Source organism: Durio zibethinus, chromosome 17 (assembly GCF_047325235.1).
Source record: "Durio zibethinus cultivar Kanyao isolate XHJ-2024 chromosome 17, ASM4732523v1, whole genome shotgun sequence".
Classification (NCBI taxonomy): Eukaryota; Viridiplantae; Streptophyta; class Magnoliopsida; order Malvales; family Malvaceae; genus Durio; species Durio zibethinus.
Window position 1 is genome coordinate 23,400,877 of NC_143178.1, and position 19,632 is coordinate 23,420,508.

The following is a 19,632-nucleotide window of genomic DNA, read 5'->3' on the forward strand; positions in this document are numbered from 1 at the left end:
ATTTTTTAATTTCTCTACTTAGTATTTACCTTGACAATGTGCTTGAATATACAACCTTGACTTTGTAAATGAAAATAGAAATTTGGAAAAAAAAAAAAAGAAAATAGAAAAGCTTTTGTTTTTTTCTTTAACTTTCAAAGGAAAATGCAACATAATTTACACAAGTCCACGACTGTGACGTGAATGCTTTTTAATCTAAAGTTCCCATTGATTTTTGAGCAATGAAATTTATTTTCAAACTGATTTTAAGGATGGAGATTTGAATTTAATATAATATATCAATATAAATATTATTAGTTTTGAAGAATTAGTTATTTGAAACATGGCGGGTAAGGTCGTTAAAAAGTTGGTTATTACTTTACTATAGATAAAACAGAGAAACAAGTGCCTATACCAATGCCAGGCCTTAAAAATTCCCTCTCAATCCGTATCCATTCTCATCCAACATCTTCTCTCTCCCATCTCTCTTTGGTTTTTCCTGTTGCATGTCTGGTGTCTTTTTTTTTTTTTTTGGTTTCTCTGTTACTCTGTTGGTGGATACGAAATCGAAGAAGGTACCTGTTTAGTGGATGGATCAGAAGTTTTGCTTGGGATTAATTGAAGGTTGTTGGCTTTTATGTAAATTTCCGATTGGTTTTATTCATCTCATTTTTTTGTTCTTTTAATTTGATTTATTATCCTACTTGTTTCTTAAGGTGATTTTGAATTCAATTAGATCGACCAGGCAAGTTCCATTGAAAATCTGATGAAAATTTTTGGTCCCTGAAATTATGTTTTTTTTTTCTTTTATTGTCATGGTATGCTAATTTCATTACCTGGAAGGAAATTGGAAACTTTGGTTTAAGCCTTAAGAAATAAGAATAAATAATTGTAGGTAGCCTAAGGTGCCCGCTGGAAATTCTATCTGGAAATTTTGCAAAGTTTGTTCCTGTCCAGCATTCTTTTATTGTTTTGCCCCATCAAAACATGTCATAGATTGGAAGTCTGATTTTGTTTCTTGTTTCATATACAGCATGAATTCCAGGGTCTTGAGGTGGTATAGGACTAGAGAGTACATGATATCTCAAACATTTCAGTTATGGAATCTGGAAATGTGAGTGGTACTGATATTGGCAGTGATGAACAGACGCACCAAGTAGCTACTCCTAGTGAAAATAGTCATGTTTCTCCAGGCAAAAAGTTGAGATCCCCCTCTCATTCATCTTCTTCTACTGGTGAAGCCGTCCAATTGGGTTCACATGGAACCAGTACATCGAATGCAGGCGTTAGCTCTATGCTGAACAGCGGACAAACCAGTGATGGTTCAGCCACACCAATTTCTCCAACACAGGCCACGGAACAACCTGCTGGAGGCCTCCCTTCCGGAGCTTCAGATAGGATTCCAGCTCATATCTTTTCTAGAACAAGTACTGCAGGCCCCACGGAATGGAGTGTTGCTTCCAACGAATCATTGTTTAGCATTCACATGGGGAACACGAGTTTCAGTGCAGACCAGTTACGTTGTATAACGAAATCGGGTGAGCTTGGTTACACCATTGATTACACCCTTTCTGGTCCATTGGCAGACATTCCAAGTAATTGCCAGACACCAACCAAAAACTCAACTGAAATTACTAATAAAAGTGGTAACTTGAATGAAGGCCGGTATGGTGTAACTGAAGCAGCAGCAGCTGAAACAATGAGGGAGGTTTTGATGGAGAAAGAATCTCAGCAGAAGGAAAATATTGCCAAGGAATCACCTCATTACCGTAGTATTTCTCAGCATTCAGATGCAAGTGTCAAATCTTTTGCCTTCCCTATGTAAGCTTTATTAATCTCACTTCTCAACCTAACAATTAAGGTTCCGATTGATTCGTGTTTTTGTTTTTCGCTAGCAAAAAACAAATAGCAAAAGTACCAACCAAACGAAACTATTCAAGAACATGCCATTTATCTAGTATTTACACAAGTGAATTCTTTTGCTGATTAATTAGTTTCTTGTGGTTAATTCATTTGAACATTTTGAATACTAGGTATCATAGTCAGCAACAGACTGATTTATTCTTTTTTTTTTTTTTTTCTTATGATGAAGATTGACAGGAGATGCAGATAAAAGTACAAAGATTAAAAACCAACTGTCACGGCCCTCCACCCCTAAAGCAACTTCAGAGACCCTTCCAGAAACCCCTAAGCCACAGAGCCCTCCGGGAACCCCTAAGCCGGAGACCGCAAAGTCTCAGACACCTAAAGCAACACAAAATGCAGGTAAAAAAAGATGGTTCTCTTGCTTCTCTTGTTGCCCATTCTGCTTTTGACAGACACCGCAATGGAATGATTCAAAAGGCATCTGTGGTTTCAAGCACCATGGATTCCCTGTTAGTTCAAGTTTGGGCTACTTTTCACTGTCTTTTGTGTAGCTTTGCAGTTTTTCTTCCTGTTGTTGGTTAGTCCAAAACTTATTACATGCTCCATTGAGTAAAAAAAAAAAAAAATCAAGATACATTTGTCTGAATTGTACTATTGGAGTAATTTGTAAGATGTTTTGAATCTTTTCGGCATTGATAGGCCAAAATTACAAAGAAAAGGTGTTAATGGAGGCCAATGTCAATAATATCTCCAGCCAAAAATTTGTCATGCTGCTGGTATAGAACGCTTTCCAAAGACAGGAATCCTAGTTTAGGATAAGGGTAAGATAAAAAACCGAAAAAATTAAAAATTAATTTCAAATTGGAGTATTTAATTTGATTTGGATCGATTTTTTTATTTAATTATAATTAAATTCGAATATTAAATGTTTATACTAAGTTCGAAATGAATTTCATATGGGAAGTGAAAAATTTTTAAAAATAATCGAATCAAATTATATATTTTTATTAATTTTTATAAAATAAAAATAATAATTTTAGATTATAATTTATTTAAATATATTAAAATAATATATAAAAAATTAAATAAATGATAAATCGAATCGAATAGATAAAATTTAATTTGAATTCAGATTAAAATTTAAAATTTTATAATATTATGTAATATTCGAAAAAAATCAAATAAAATTCAGTCTAATCCAAACTGTTATTATCTTAATTTAGGATAACACAAAATTTAAACTTTCAGTTAATCTGAAAGTTATATCAATGTTTTTAGTTACATTAGTTGGTAAAATGTTGGATTAAACTATAGCCACCAGAGATAAAATTTAAACAATTTAAAAAAAAAAAAACAAAAAGAACAGCATATTCCGTTACTTTATCCAAAACATGTATGTTATGAAAGATTCATACTTGCTTATAACAAATGTCTCTGTCCGAAGCGTTGCATGTATGCATAATTAAAGACGTTAAAATTTTAATGATTCATTTTAATAGAGTGGTTAAAGAAATTTTATGTAGAATCCTTCGGGATCGACATTGCGATGCTGTGGAAATCTTTTTTATCATACCGACAAATAAACTTTAAATTAATTACATGAATGTACGATACCTATGAAGCATTGTTTATCGTTTGCCAATCTTTTTTATTTTTTTGTTAAAAAGGAAAAAAAATCTTTAAAAAAAAAGTGTTAACGAAGGTGATATTTCATAATGGCTGTTTTTTTTATTGTAAGTTTATTGTAATTACTCTCTGCTTAACATATGGGTAAAAAGGGTAATTAAAAATATTTTTCGAAAACTCTCAATACACCCCTAAAAATTAATCTTTAAAAAAATTACTTGAATACTCGTTAGTTAATTATTTTTTAACCTTTACATTCATTTTCAGTAAGTTATCAAAGATAAAATTTTGAAATTATTTTCAATATAACAAAATTTAATTTCCAAAAAATTCTTAACTTTACTAGAAATGCAATTTTGGAAAGCATTGCAATTATTTGAAAATATTTTTGAAAATAATTTTTTAGTTAAGCTTCTTTGTTGCAATATCTCTAATACGAGAATATCGAATGTTTTTTATTGCGATCTTCAAACGGGTCCATAATGATTTTTTTGACCTATACAATATTTAAATTATATAATAAAAACCCTTAATCTTTCGATTATATACTATTCGTTTAATGATATTTGCAACATTTATTCAATTTTAACAAACGTGAATATGAAAGAAATCGTTAATTATGAAAAGCGTTCTTGTAAGTGACTATTACACCATGTGTGATAAAGTAGTTATGCTTCATTGCACATGGTACATCAACTAATTTGTATGAGTACCTCCTTACATTTATTAAGTCCTCTTATATACATATATGTCAAAATTACAAAGAGGTTGTAAACATTATTTAGTAAATAATATCTCATAATCGAAAGATTAGAGATTTTTGTTGGTAAATTTGTCAATCTACTGATGATATAATAGATCAATGTTTGGTGGCTGCAAGTTATTGAGTACCAAAAATCTATTTTTGAAAGTTTTTTATGGTTTTTAAAAATAAATATGAATTTCAGAAATAAATGTTCGAAAACTATTAAAATATTTTTAAAATATATTTTTGAAATTTCTTTAAAATTTTTTGAAAGAGATGTATGAAAACTTTTAAAAATTTCTAAAAATGAAATTTTGAAATATTAAAAAAGTTTTTGGATATTAATTTTAAAAAATTTTGATAATTTTCGAAAATAAATTTTTAGAATATTTGAATTAAACCTCAAATCGCACTTAAAATTTTAAAATCTTAAATTTTTAAAAATTAAACACAAAATCAAATAAAAAATAAAAAAATAATTTACCTTTGATTTTAAGTTATTTAAAATAAAATGAGACTTGATTTGGGATTTAATTCTCATAGGGTTTCGGTTAAAGAGGGGTGAGAGGAGAGGAGGAGGTGTTTGAATTTTTTAATAAATTTGTGTTTTAGTTTAGAGCATGAAAAAAAAAAAAAGAATATTAATAATAATGGAGTACGAAGATAGTAACATGGAGTGCAGATAGCACCATTCTACTTTCGAGCGAGCCGAACACGTTTGCCGTCAGCCCACATAGTTCAAAACCCAAAATAAAAGCCCCAAAACGAGAAATAATAACTCCTGGTGAAAATATTATAAAAAATTAAAAAAAAATTTTTTGATCGCAATGGTAGCGGGAAATTCACTTAAAAAGAAAAAAAATTCCAAAACTTCCTGCAAAATTCTCCGGTACAAAAGCTCACTTATATCATAGCGCCAATCTTTCCCAGAGATCAAACACAAACAAAAAAAACAGAGAAAAACAGCGAAGCCGATAACCCAAGATGCGATATCGACGAAACTGGCGAACCCATCTCCGGATTCTTCCTCAGATCACCCTGAGATCATCGTCCAGGTTTTGGATCTGAAGCTCACCGGCAACCGTTACATGTATGCCTTAGTATATTCTTATATATATCCTGTTTACTTACTCTCTACTTTCATTTTACTCAAGTAATAGGCAAATGAATTCTGGGTTCTGAGTTTTTCAGTTCTTCTTGCTAATGGCTGCCTTGAATTTTCTTTCTTGTTTATTCTGATGTACTGTAAGTAATTACTTCATAAGTTTGTGTGACCTGTGATATTATGTGTTTTGAGATGTTAAATCCATATATTTATTTTAATAAATTGATGCATTTTCTTTCGGTAAAATACAGATAAGTTTTTCCAATTGGAAATGTAAAGATTAAAGTGATATTTTGGTTGATATTTGATTGAAGGTTTAATGCTAGTGATGGGAAGATGAAAGTGAGAACGATACTTCCATCAAACATGTCATCTGAGATCATTTCAGGCAGTATCCATAACAAGGGTCTTGTCGGAATTCTCGATTATACCCTCAATGACATCTCCAACAAATCAGAATAGTAAATACTAATCACTCCGATTTTTAATTTAAGAAATAGGATATGGTTTCTTGATGTTCAAAATTGGTAACGGGTTTCAGGTACTTAATTGTAACAAAATGTTAGGCAGTATCCCCTGCACTTGAGAAGTAATCAAAGCTGGAGTCAAAACTGAGGAATCTAACATTGTGTTAAAGAAGCCAAAGCTCGAAAATGAGATAAAAAATGAGGCCAAAACAGAAGGAGACGGTATTATTTTGAAGCCAAAGCAAGAAATGGTTTCCAAATCTGCTGCTCAAACAGTATATGAACAGCGAGAAAAGTAAGTTTCCTTTTCTGTTTAAGGTTCAATCTAATTTGTTATAGCGCCTAAGAGTTGGTTGTTTTCTTTATTAATGTTTTGCATTTTTTCTGAAATTCAGTGTGGCTCCAGTGGCACGGATGGCAATGACAAGAAGAGTGCATCCTCTTGTGTCATTGAATCCTTACCAAGACAATTGGATGATTAAAGTTCATCTCACAAGCAAGGGAAATATGCGTACCTATAAGAATGCTAGAGGAGAAGGTTGTCTTTTCAATGTGGAGTTGACAGGTGAAGATGTAAGCTGCTATAACCTGTGTTTTTATTATACTTGTGTGTGAAGAAACCTCTAAACTTGTAGAAAAATGGGTTCTAATGGATTGAACGATTGATCTGTTGTAGGGTACACAAATACAAGCCACAATGTTTAATGAAGCTGCTAGGAAATTCTATGAAAAGTTTCAACTGGGGAAGTTCTATTACATATCAAAAGGGATGCTTAAAGTTGCAAACAAGCAGTTTAAGACTGTGCAAAATGATTATGAAAGGACATTGAATGAGAACTCTGTCGTTGAAGAGGCCGCTAATGAAGAAACATTTATTCCTGAAACTAAATTCAACTTTGTCCCTATAGATCAGTTAGGCCCTTATGTTAATGGACAAGAACTTGTTGGTAAGAACTATTTCCTAGCAGTTTATAAGCATGGTATTTATGTCTTTTTATGGCCTTTAAGTGCTCACTTAGTGTTGCTTTTATTGCTTTGAATTACAGATATTATTGGAGTTGTTCAAAGTGTTACTTCTGTATCAAATATTAAAAGAAAGATTGACAATGAGAGTATTCCAAAGCGGGATATGACTGTTGCTGATGAAACGTAAGTGTCTACTTGTTCACTGCTATATGCTTGGGATATGACTGTTGCAGATGAAACATAAGTGTCCACTTGTTCACTGCTATATGTTTTGTTATGGTTTATTGAAGCTATACATTTCTGGATGACAGGAAGAAGACAGTGGTGGTTTCTTTGTGGAATGAGCTTGCAAATAATGTAGGCCAGGAATTGTTTTGACATTGTTGATAAATCTCCTATAGTTGCAATAAAATCACTCAAAGTTAGTGATTTTCAAGGTAATCTAAAGTTAGAGCACTTGTTCTGAGAAGCAATAAACTAATCTTACAATAAAAATTGTTACCCTGAATCCTGGTGTTGCTATTTCAGGTGTATCATTGTCAACATTGGGTAAAAGCACAGTTCTGATTAATCCAGATATACCTGAAGCAAAGAAGTCGAGATCTTGGTAAGCTATTGTTGCTGAGAAACCAATGGTTTATTCCCTTTCAAGTAGCATTTTCAGATGCAAGCTTATTCTATGCAGGTATGATTCTGAAGGGCAAGGAAGTTCCATGGCCTCTATTGGCTCAGGTTAGAGTCCTTCATTCCAAGACTGGGGCAAGATCTATGTACAATGATAGGGTTTCCCTTTCTCATATTACTGGTAACCAACCTTTGGGTGATGGCAAGGTATTGCTTTTAGTCATTAATGCACAAGAAGCATCTTTGAATTAAGTTGTGAATACAAAGCTTTTTTTTTCCTTGGAGTTTGCTGTGTGGATCATGGGTCATAGTATGCTATTGTACTTTATTTAGAACTATCTGAGAAAAGAAATATAAATGATTGGTGTGTTTTAATCTGTAAAAGATGCAAGCAGTTGGACATGCTATTTCTGTAGCCTTTGATAATAATAGTATCGTTTATGATGCTAAATTTGATTTCATGGATGACTGCCAGTTCCTTCAAACTGAAAACAAATTCATTCCTGATAATTAAATATCTTTCTCGTGCAGCCAGCATTTTTCAGCATTAAAGCATTTGTCAGCTTGATCAGGTCTGAGCAGGCAATGTGGTACCGTGCTTGCAAAACATGAAACAAGAAAGTAACTGAAGCTGTTGGATCTGGTTATTGGTGTGAAGGATGCCAGAAAAATGATGAAGAGTGCAGTTTAAGGTTAGAGATGTTGGAAATTTTAAGTAGTTATAAATTAAATGTTCTATACAGTTCACAAGTTAGCTGACATATTTCTAATGTTTTTCGGCATTTCTTAGATACATAACGGTGTTGAAAATCTCTGATGCAAGTGGTGAAGCCTGGGTTTCAGCCTTCAATGAAGAAGCTGAGAAAATTGTTGGATGCTCTGCTGATGAACTTGATATGCTAAAATCAGAGGTAAAAGTATTGTTCTGCTGATGAGTTTGATGTATATGTACATGTATATAAGATGATGTAGAATAGTCTCACATCACCCCATGGTATTTGCCGTTTTCAGGAAGGAGAAATTAATGCATACCAACAAAAGTTGAAAGAAGCTACTTGGGTTCCTCACCTATTTCGAGTCAGTGTTACTCGGAACGAGTAAAACAATGAGAAGTGGCTAAGGATAACTGTCAGGGCTGTTGCTCCAATTGACTTTGCTGGAGAATCCAGATTTTTGCTTGAAGAGATCAAGAAGGTGAGAAATTCTCAGTAGTTTATTCTGTTCTTCATTGATTAAGATATCATTTTTTGTTTGTAAATGATGGATTGAGGGGTTATAACTAGTTTAGATTGTGGCTTCATTCTTACCCATGTTTGTAATATGAATTTTAGGAAACCATTATAAATTTTCGTTTTGTACTGTACTGTTGCCGAGTCTTAATTTTTTATTATGTGCAGGATAACAAAATATAAAAATAATATAAAAAATATAAATGTTATATGAATAAAAATTTTAACAAAAATCATGAGTTTAATAAAAATTAATAAATGTTTTTTGCATCGACGTAAATTATAATAAATAAATTTTATATAAAATATGATGAGTATTCGAATTGATAATATTTTATGCAATATATATCAATAAATTGTCAAGTTATGTTTAATTTTTTGAGTATTTTCTTGGCTCTTCAGGAAAATAGCTAAACAGAGTGAAGGATTACCCAACTAACATGTACAAAAAACGCATTTGAGGGGTAGAATTTGGTTATACATAAAAAGATCATGACCTGAATCCAGATTCGAATTATCCCAAAAGAGTTGTAGAATCTCAAAAATTACCTTCAATAAACAAATTTCAATGTATTTCCCATAGAAATAGCTTTAGGATGATGCGGATATGATACAATCTATCGTCTCACCCAATTTTATATGAAGAAATCAACAAGGCAATTTTATCCAACATTTTAGATGCACTGCTCTTATCACTGCCGTTCTTTCCAGTGAGTGGAGAGGTCCAGTCCTGGAAATTATGGAGGCTCCCTGTGAAGTCTGTAAAAAGTCCATCAACCCCAATCTTGTTTAACCAATAATCATATTCCTGGTATGGGTCTTGATGGAAGTTGAAGTGTAAGAACAAGTTTTCATCGCGATACGTGTATGGATGCACCTATATCGAAATCAACATTTTACATCACTACTGTATTACTCATCCAGTGTCATCAATTGGGACAAGTTTTAAGGGAGTACCTGTAGATCGTGGGCGTGTGCTCTGGCAACAAGATCTGTTGGTGTTTGCAAGTAATTGTCTTTTACAGGAACCACTGTATCTTTCCAAGGTCCAATACCAACCACGTACTGCTTAATAAAGTCAAGATAATCATCTGATGTAATTTCCCAATATGACTGCACAAAATCAATTGCATTTTCTTCCATTAGAATTCCAAAATTCAAAAGAATATAAATTGTGAAAGCCACTTGCATGGCAAAACAAGACATTGAGGCAGCACTGCATTTAGTCTATGTTCTAATCTATAAGGCCATAGTTCATGTCTTCATGATGACACATAATTCACCAATATCTGTTGTGTTTCCATTGGGAAAAAGTTGACTTATCAGGTGGAAAATTTATTCCAATTGACCACATACTCATGAAGAGATTGACGATATATCATGGAAACAATCTGATCCAGAAAGTAGAATGCTGGAAGATATCTTTTAACCCACCAACCAGCTTTATCACAATTTAAACTTCTCTTGGTCTTTTGTTTGGCAGTAGAATTGGAGCTATTGTATAATTCATGAACCATATTTAGAGGACTGTATTGTGAGCATTCTACAGAGACTAAAAGGGAAAGACAGCAAGGTGCATTATGCACAAACCTGATTAGTGTCCTGAGTTGGAATTGTAACATCGTCGATCAAGAAGATTTTTGGCGAGTCTGTCAGATTTGATATGTACGCAAGAGAAGTTGGGGCAAAGGACTGGATGAATACAGGTTGTTTCAACCAATCTTTTGACATGTATGAACCTCTATATCCATACTTGTTAAGTGTCTCCACAAACTTGTCCTCAAATCTCTTTCCATCAGGCCACTTTACCTGTTGAAGGCATTGTTTCAAAATCATAGGAATCAAAGTTGTTAGGAAATATCAATCTATAGAGAGCTCACCGGATTGTAACGGGCCCCCTGTTTATCTAAAATTGTTCTTTTTACATGTCTGCATAGCAGTTTCAAATGTTTTCTACTCGAAAATGAGAGAACATAAGAGTCATAGAAGAACAAGTGTAACTGCAGGAGTTTTAATAAGGTATTATAGGAATTCTCTGAAGTGGCTTCTATAGGATAAAGTAAAAATGTAGTCCACTCTGTAATTACGAGGCAATCATATTCTTCTTGGGATGGGCATTTTAAGGGACAGCTTATGCAAAAAACTACTTACACGCTGGTTTATAAACACTGGATTTTTTATCTCAGGATAGATTCCGACAACTCTTGGTGCATCCAGTGCAATTGAAATGAACTCTTCAAAAGTAATAATGGGAAACTTTCCTGAGGAATACACAACAAAGAAAATCGTTGACTCCGGTTAAATCAGCCCTGAAAGTTGACATGTGTCATTCATAATTATAGAATATAAGTGCCATAAAGTTGGTAATGGAAAAGGTGGCTCAATGAAATCAGTAAAATTCTTAACAATATAACTAGATGATATGAAGCTGTGGAGATTCACCCTAAAGCACACTACGAAACCATGCAATAACAGTCTCCTAACACAAATGGTTAGCTAGCTTCGTATTACAATATCAGAAGGTTCCCTGAATTTTTTATTTTCTTTTTCTTTTGTTAGGTTCTTTTTTCCTTTCCAGGACAATGTGCCTAGACTTATGCACAAGTAAACTCCATCAAGGAAAATTCAGGATTTAATGTTAGTTTCACAATGGAACTCAACAAACACAAAGGAGGGAAAAGAGCAGATAAAGAAGCTAATTATTAAAGTATGGAATTTGAATAAATCCAAACAAATAGAAATAAAAAAGGAACCAACCATTGTACTGCTGATCCCGAAAAATGTACCTCTGGTTCACCCTTAACTGCTTTAATTCTTCTAGAGTGAAGTCAACTGTGTATAAGAAGAAAATTTTGGTATTTTCAGTTAGATCCCTGATGTAGAAATATACTAGTTGGAAGTTCCATGAAGGCATGCAAGATTACAAGGTACAGTTACAGCATACATAAACATAAAAGAGTACAAATTCAGAATTTGTAGAGCGCTTATGGTGCAAGGCTAATCACGGTGCCCATCTACAAGGTTTTATCATCTTTATGGCAACACTATAAGAGGAAAAGGGCTGAAAGTTGAATGCTTCTATACCAGTAAAAAAGCCTGTGGTGTTCACCCCTTGAACCTCATAGGTCCTTTTACGATTTGCAAACTCTTTGTGTTTTGTGACATCAGTTGTCTCATCAAGGGTGACATCATGAAAACATATAAGAACACCATCTTTGGATGATAGAATATCCGTTTCTATGAAGTCTGCACCCTCTTCAATAGCTCTCTGCAAGAAGCAGTTTACATTCAATGTAAATAGAACCAATAGTGATTTAAATGTTTTAACAATATAACAAGCCAAATTTTAGTACCTACAAGTGATTGGGAAATCTAAAACATAAACTTTCAAGTTTGAGGAGGTAAAAGACAAAAATAAAACATCTATTATGATGGTTAAAATATATAAATTTCAAATTCAAACCTCATAAGAAAGAAGAATAGAAATAGAAACTCCACTGCAGATAATTTAAGGAAAATCCCTTGTTTTTTCTACAATTTTCTACAAGAAATTTGGCTTGAATAACTAGTATAACCGTATAAGTGATTGAACTACGTAATGTAAGCAAGATGTACCAAATAATTCATTCCATTGCTCTATGTTGATAATTTACAACTCAAATATACAAACAGAAAGGGGAAAGAATATAGATTTGCAGAATTTGCCTACTCAAACATACCATGTATGCAGCAGCAGTTTCTTCAGGGATCTCTCCATTTGAACCTCGATGTGCAATATTATATGGACGTGAAGTTTGTATAGGCTGTCTATTTTCATTGGATATTTTACTAGGAAGTGGATAGAAAGGCCTTGCAGCACATCCAGCAATGAGTGACATAAACAAAAAAGGGACAAAGTCTGCCATGTGTCATAACATCAAATAAGTTCTCCATATTATTTACTTAAGAATGAAATATAATTCTCAATACAATAGGCATCAGATTGAGCACGCATGAAAGAAATCCATGAAGCAAATAAGTACGACCACTAAATAAAAGTAATTGTAAGACATTCAAATAAGACAAAACAATGGTACAATTCCAAAAAGTAATCTTAAGAGATTCAAATAAAACTAAACAAAATGTTCCTTCAGCAAGGCATTTGCGGTAGCCAAGATTTAACATGAGCAATTCCCTGACCATTCATTAGATTCAGGAGAAAGAGTGCCATAACAAAAAGAAGCAAAATGTGGTAGCTAATTTTGAAAATATCATGCAATAGTAGATGATTATCATCTTTAGCTGATGGCTACACATACTTATTCTGCTAATCATTTCTTTATCTGGTTTTAGGGCATTGATTTGCTAGATCAAATGGCATTATAAAAGACCAAATCATAAAACCAATAGAAGATGAAGAGACTATACATGCCAGCGTCAGCCTTTATAATCGTAAGGCTTTCAGCAATTAAATTAAATCATAACACTAAATTATGCTATAAGTTTTTCTCCATATTTATGCATTTTAATAGGTTACAATAACACAACATCAAAATGCTATAATCTCATGCCATTAGGCCTTATGCTTATCTTCTATAAAACAAAAGGACGAAAAATCATTCCCACATGAAAAAGGAATAAGAGGGAAAAAAAAAAGGAAAAAGAAAACAAGGTCAATGAATCAAGATTGTCCCAAAAACGCCAGCAACAGTATATTAATGGGAAAAATACAACAGAAAACTTGAGTAAATATAGAGGCTAGCTAGGAATTAAGCTCTGGCCTCTAAGCGTATTAAACAATGAACTAAAAACCAGAAAAGGAAAAAAGAGAAACTTCATAAAAAATGGCTAACAGGAGGACATATTAGCAGTAGAAAAAACTCAAAAAACATAACCCAGGAACTATACAATCAGACAACGTAAAAAGAAAACCTCAAAAACAACATCAACCCAGAAAAGTTAAAGACAATCCAACATAGAAAAATACGAAAAGCTCAAAGCTTACATGTTAAAGTCATTGCCTTTGCCCTTAAACAATCCACCTCTGTACTGAAAGATCCCTCGTTTCAATATAAATTTTAAAGTAGATTGTTCCGTGCCAAATCCAAAGTGATGTGTCCCCAGTTAAAGTCTTCCTTGATTATGAGATGTTGCCACATAGCATCAAATGCCGTGGAACTGCATACAATCTAGGAGAATATTCCTTCTAAATGTTTTCTTTTCAATCTTGAAGTCCCATTGTCAAAGGGCTCTAATGACCTGGCTATGACAATCCGATGGCATGGAGATTGTTTTTTAAGGAATGGGCTTTTCTTATAATTTTGGATAACACGGTTGGCAGGCATTATTGGGTTGGAAAAATCTGTATGGTCCTATTTTTAAGAATCTTTTCTGTTTTGTTTTGTTATTAAAAGGTGAGCACTATTATTTCTGATAATAGAAATAGCCTTCCGAACGTTTGGGTAAATTATTTTTCTGTTAAAATATATTAATATTATTTATTAATAGTTATTATTTTAAATATATTTTATAATTAAATAAAAATAAAATAAATAAAATAAATAAAAATATTATAAAAATATTAAAATTAATATATATATAATATTTTATATATTACAATTATAGTTTTTTTTTGTCAATTTTTATATTATAATTTGAATGTTGTATTTTTATTAATCATTTAATCAAATATATGATTTTCAATTTATTTTAGTTTATAATTTTTTTTTGTAAAATATTTGAAACAAAGTAAAAATAATTTAATCTTTTGTTATGTCTTTTTATATTTATTTTTATCACATTATATTTTTTAATTTTTATTTTATTATGGTAATTTAATATGTAGTTAAGCTTTAGGTAATTAATTTAATATGTAATTTAATAGGGGTATTATTGTTATTTTTATAAAATGTCACATATCAAATTTTTATAAAGTAATGTCAAGAGTATTTTAGTAATTAATATGTAATTAATTTTATATTATGTTAAAATTGAATATATAATTTAATAGGGGTACTATACTAATTTTCAAACAAAAAGTTATATGTCAACTTATTATGAAGTGATTACAAGTGTACTTTCGTAATTATGATAAAAGGGGCATTATAATAATTTTGATCAATTATAATAAGATGAGTATTTTATAATTATGGTATCAGAGACATTTTAGTAATTTTGGCTAACTATAGGAGTATATTTCTATAATTATGGTAAGAGTAGCATTTCAATAATTATGATAGAAGGAGTATTATAGTCATTTTGGTCATGTGTCAACCCCTAATCAAACAATCAAATGGGCATTATAGTAATTTTCATGAGAGATTACTTTAAATGTATTTTTATAAGGGTGTAATAAATCGAAATTATGCAGTGCAATACTCGAGCTTGACTTGAAAATTGATACTCAAAACTCTATTTTAATTTGATCGAGTATTATTTTTCATGTTCGAACTCGTTTTAAAGTAAAACTTGAGCTAAACTCGAACTCGTTTGATTAAACTTAAATCCTAATAAAAATTAATAAATAGAACCATTTACAAGACAAAAGCACTAAAATCTTTTTGCATAAAAAACCTTAATAGATTTGTAATTATTTTTTAGTAATAAAAAATTGCACTAAAGGAATAAAAATTAGTGGATTAAAGGATATTATTTAATAAAGTATATGCAACCATTTAAGAACATTAAGATTTAATCATTTAAATGTAAACATGTTATATTATACACTTAAAAATCTCAAACTCAGCAAAAAAAGTTGGGTATGACTATTTGCACCTAAAAAAAAACTTTCAATACACCTCACAAAATTAATCAAATAAAAATTTACTTAAATATCCATTAGTTAATTATCTTTTTGTCCTTTATATCCTTTCTCAGTAAGTTATCAAAAATGAATTTTTGGAACCTTCTTTAATGTATCGAAAATACATTTATGGAAACTTTTTAACTATATCAAAAATTCATTTTCGAAAAGTATTACAATTATCCAAAAATTTATTTTTAAAAAGCATTGCAATTATTCGAAAATACATTTCTAGAAGTAATTTTTTACTTTAGTTTTTTTATTGCAATATTCAAATGGGTCTATAATGATTTCTTTGATGTATACGATGTTTAATTCCAATAATAAAACCTCTAATGTTTCAGCCAGATACTATTTGTTCAGTAACATTTAAAACGTTTATAAATTCTAACAACATACATTTGAAAGGAATCACTAATTGTGAAGAGCGTTCATACAAATGGCTATTGCACCATGTGCGATGAGATAGTCATGCTCTTTTGCACATGGTGTAATAGTAATATGCAAAAGCGCCTTTTCACACTTTGCGATTCCTCTCAGATGCATGTTTGTTAGAATTGCAAAATATTACAAGTGTTATTAAACGTATAGTGTCTAGTGGCTGAAAGATTATAGGTCTCTATAAGAGAAATTTCCAATTTACTAATGACATAATGATGTTAATTTTTGTGTACTGAAAAGCTATTTGGTCTCCATTGATGATCAAAGGTTATTGTGTACTAAAAATCTATTTCCGAAAGTTTTTGAAGGATTTCGAAAATAAATATTCGAAAACCATTAAAAAATTTTAGAAATACACTTCCAAAAATGCTCAAAGGTTTTAGGAATTGGATGGATTCCAAAAATGAATTCCTAGTACGTTGAAAAAGTTTTCGAATATCCATTTTGGGAAACCTTCAATGCATTCTAGAAATTCATTTCCAGAAGGGAAAGCTCGAATCGCCATCCCAAATCACACTGTTAAACTTAAAATCCTAAATTTTTGGAAACTAAACACAAAATCAAACAAAAAAATAGAAAAAAATAAACAATTTATCTATTATTCTAAACTATCTAATATCAAAATCAAGATTGGGGGTTGATTTGGGGCTCTTAAAGGGTTTCAAGTTTCGATGAAGAAGACAAGAAGGGGTGGGGTGTTTGGTTTTTTAAGAAATTAGGGTTTTAGTTTGGGGTGTGAAAAGAAGAAATGATGAATGTTAATAGTAATGAGGTGTGGAGAGAGGAAAAAATGGTGTAAATAGTCAATCTCAAAAAAGTTTTAACTAAGAAAAAAATGATTTGTTTGTTTCTTTATTTACCCATCCACAACTTTTGTAAACTTTTAAAAATCTCAAGTTTTAGTTTGCTACTTAATAAATTCACCATAAGTCTTCAAGAACTTCAATGCTAATTTTTCACTTTTAACATTGGAACCAAAACTAGTTCAACCAAAACTTGGAAGCTAAGAACATCATTCCATTGAGCTTAGTCGAATAGCCATCCTTTTTATACAAAAAGAGAGTCACGGTTCAAAATAAGAAAAACAATTAAAAGAAAATGAATAAAATAAAAAAGAAAAAAATAAACCACATGTTTCATCTTTCTTAAATAACCATCCTATCATAATAATGACATTAACAATTTAACAACTATTCAAGCTTTGTCACAAAAAATAAGCCATAAGATGTAAAAAACCAATTAAATCTAAAACAATTTCAAATACTACAAATACCCATAAAAAATTTTTCTTAATGTTAGAAAAAGAAAGGCACAACACAAAGTAAGAGATGCTAGAAAGTGGTTACTCCTACTAGGATGGGTTGAGAATTTAGAGAAAATGTGGGAAAAGAAGGAGGCATTCTTGTCGGTTAGGGGAAAGAGACTTGCGAGATTGAAAGAGAAAGAACAAATAAAATTTTTAAGGGACGTTTAGTACGTGAATTCTTAAACTTTTAAAAGAAAAATGATTTAAAAAAATGATATTAAAGAATAATATATGATTCGTGAGATTTATTGACTTGGGCCCCATTTGGATTGCACTAGAGTGCCAGTTCAGTGTGATTTTAACAAAAAGATATATCCGTTTCAACTTTTGTAGCCAAATGATATTTCAATGCAATTGAAAAACACTTGGTCATCAATTGGTCAATTTTGGTCCAGTTGCTAATTGGCTAGTGGAATTTATCTTTTTTACATTTTTATCTTTTAAATTTTACTATTATAGGAAAAATATTTTTACAATTTTTTTGTTTTTAGTTAAAAAGTGTAAAATAAATTTGTTAATTTAATATAATAAATAAATTTAGTGTTTAATATATTAATATATAATTTAAATAAAACTTATTATTTATTAATAAATTTTATATAATAAATGAAATTTTTAAATATTAAATAATTTAAATATTTTATTATATACAACTTTCAATCTAATGTACTTAATGGTTATTTTTTCTTTTCAATATAATTCACCTCACTGCCATCACAACTTTTGCATCTAAACCCATGTCCCACTATTGATTTTAATCTCATAGTTACAGTAACCAAATCTTACCTTCATTAGAGAATTTAAGATTTTTGTGTTTAATTTAAAGGAATGTAAAATCACCTAATAAAGTTTTTTACTATATTATTCTTGATGACACGTGAAAAAAAGTGATATTCATAACACTGACATGTGAATAATACCTAACACATGAATAACACGTTATCTTTGTCGAAACTAAGAAATCTTGAAAAATATTATATATTTTTTATTTTCAACAAAGATAATCTTACAATCCTAATTGCTATCCTAACATTGATTGTCCCTATGTAGAGAAAATGAGTAGATCAAGCTTTTAAGTAAATGTATTTTATATGTTATAAGTAGCAACATCTATAATTTCAACATTTACTTTGTTAAAATTTCAGAATTTCAAAAATATAGCTTCAATATCTACTATATTTTTTATTTTAAAAATATGTTCTTTAATAAAATTTTACAATTTCAAAAACTACCACATTTTTATCTATAAAACTTAGTATTTATTGAAATTATAAATAATAAAAATTACATTTACTTAATTTTAGGAGAATAAAATAGATAATATAGTTTGTAAATGCATTTAAGTGAGGGCCAATGAGGTAAAATTTTACTTTTCCTTCGGAATTTAAAAAACTTAGTCAGAAAGAGAGTTTTTACTCCCCTTACTTTACCCTTTGTTGATGCTATTAAGAATCTTATAAAACTTTAGGAATCACATTTTGTGAATCAAACTAAGAAATTAAATTATAAAAAGTAACTTTCCCTCAAATCAAATGTTCCCTTATAGTTTTTTAACTTACCTATATATATGTATTTTAAGGGAAAAACTATAATTTCTTAATAAAAATAATAATATATATTAAAATAAAAAAATCAAATAGGTTGGCGAGTTACTTGAACCAAGTACTAAAATGAATTCGATTTACTTGGTAAATCGAGTTGCTCAAGTTTAAATCTGGCTTAGACAATGACCGAATCAAATTCAAATTTTTTACGAGTCGAACTTGAATAACTTATGAATATGTATATCATCATTTTCACCCTTATATTCATATAAATATTTTATTTGCATGCCCCAATTTGATCTTAGTTTTGGGTTATTTTCACTCTGGGCCATTTTGATTTTTAAGATCCAATCCTGGTGAGTTTGGAATTTCAACAAAGTGGATCAAATTATTTGATTTGAATCAATATTTGATAATTTTTTAATGAGAAACTATCAAATATATTACCAGCTTAGTTTTTTTTTTTTACAAACTTGATTAATAAAATGACATAGGTCTTTTAAAGTATATTTAAAAAAAATAAAAAACTAATTAAAAAAACGATATATGTCATTATATTAATCTCACTTATAAAATTTAAAAACTATAATAAATATATATCAAATGATTTCTCTTTTTTAATATGCTATGATGGCAACCATATTAAAATTCAAATGAGTTTGGGATTTAGGCTTTTTTTTTTTTTTTTTTTTCTTGAAGCTGATTTTTAAAACAAGTGGAGCCTTACTTAGTGTCAAGTTTTATGATGTTTAACTTTTAGAATCAACAAGTTTGGGTCAATTTAAGTTTTGTCCATATGAAAAATCAGACAATAAATTTATTACTTTGTGTTGTAAAATATTAAGAATTCCTTGACCGAGACAGTCTAGTTCTTTTTGGATTTTTTTTCCTTCTTCAAATTTCAGGTAATAGTGAAATCTTGACACCCACAATCATCTCTCATCATTTCCCTT

The 19,632-nt window shown here is 30.5% G+C and overlaps 2 protein-coding genes and 1 pseudogene across 4 annotated transcripts; 2 read left to right on the forward strand and 1 right to left on the reverse strand.

The window, feature by feature from the left end:
• Window positions 1-967: 967 nt before the first annotated feature.
• Window positions 968-2,404, forward strand: LOC111289572 (uncharacterized). The gene is made up of 2 exons (XM_022880727.2): window positions 968-1,800; window positions 2,072-2,404. Exons 1-2 carry the CDS (start codon window positions 1,079-1,081, stop codon window positions 2,292-2,294), a joined length of 945 nt encoding a protein of 314 aa, XP_022736462.2. The 5' UTR covers window positions 968-1,078; the 3' UTR covers window positions 2,295-2,404.
• Window positions 2,311-8,741, forward strand: LOC111275069 (replication protein A 70 kDa DNA-binding subunit B-like; annotated as a pseudogene). Its single transcript, XR_016328937.1, has 15 exons — window positions 2,311-2,422; window positions 2,545-2,621; window positions 4,140-4,238; window positions 5,131-5,306; window positions 5,636-5,782; window positions 5,863-6,083; window positions 6,184-6,361; window positions 6,465-6,735; window positions 6,835-6,937; window positions 7,066-7,191; window positions 7,283-7,361; window positions 7,440-7,585; window positions 7,910-8,070; window positions 8,169-8,289; window positions 8,390-8,741. The product of XR_016328937.1 is annotated as a replication protein A 70 kDa DNA-binding subunit B-like (transcript).
• A 394-nt stretch (window positions 8,742-9,135) lies between these two features.
• On the reverse strand, window positions 9,136-13,632 carry LOC111284203 (glycerophosphodiester phosphodiesterase GDPD6-like). Of its 2 annotated transcripts, XM_022872932.2 has the most exons (8): window positions 13,592-13,632; window positions 12,327-12,505; window positions 11,692-11,875; window positions 11,365-11,439; window positions 10,759-10,868; window positions 10,198-10,416; window positions 9,565-9,720; window positions 9,136-9,484 (listed from the first exon to the last, which is right to left on the reverse strand). In XM_022872932.2, exons 1-8 carry the CDS (start codon window positions 13,602-13,604, stop codon window positions 9,233-9,235), a joined length of 1,188 nt encoding a protein of 395 aa, XP_022728667.2. In that variant the 5' UTR covers window positions 13,605-13,632; the 3' UTR covers window positions 9,136-9,232. The 2 variants fall into 2 exon arrangements, with proteins under 2 accessions (XP_022728667.2, XP_022728672.2); XM_022872937.2 differs by lacking the exon at window positions 11,365-11,439.
• Between the last annotated feature and the right edge of the window lie 6,000 nt (window positions 13,633-19,632).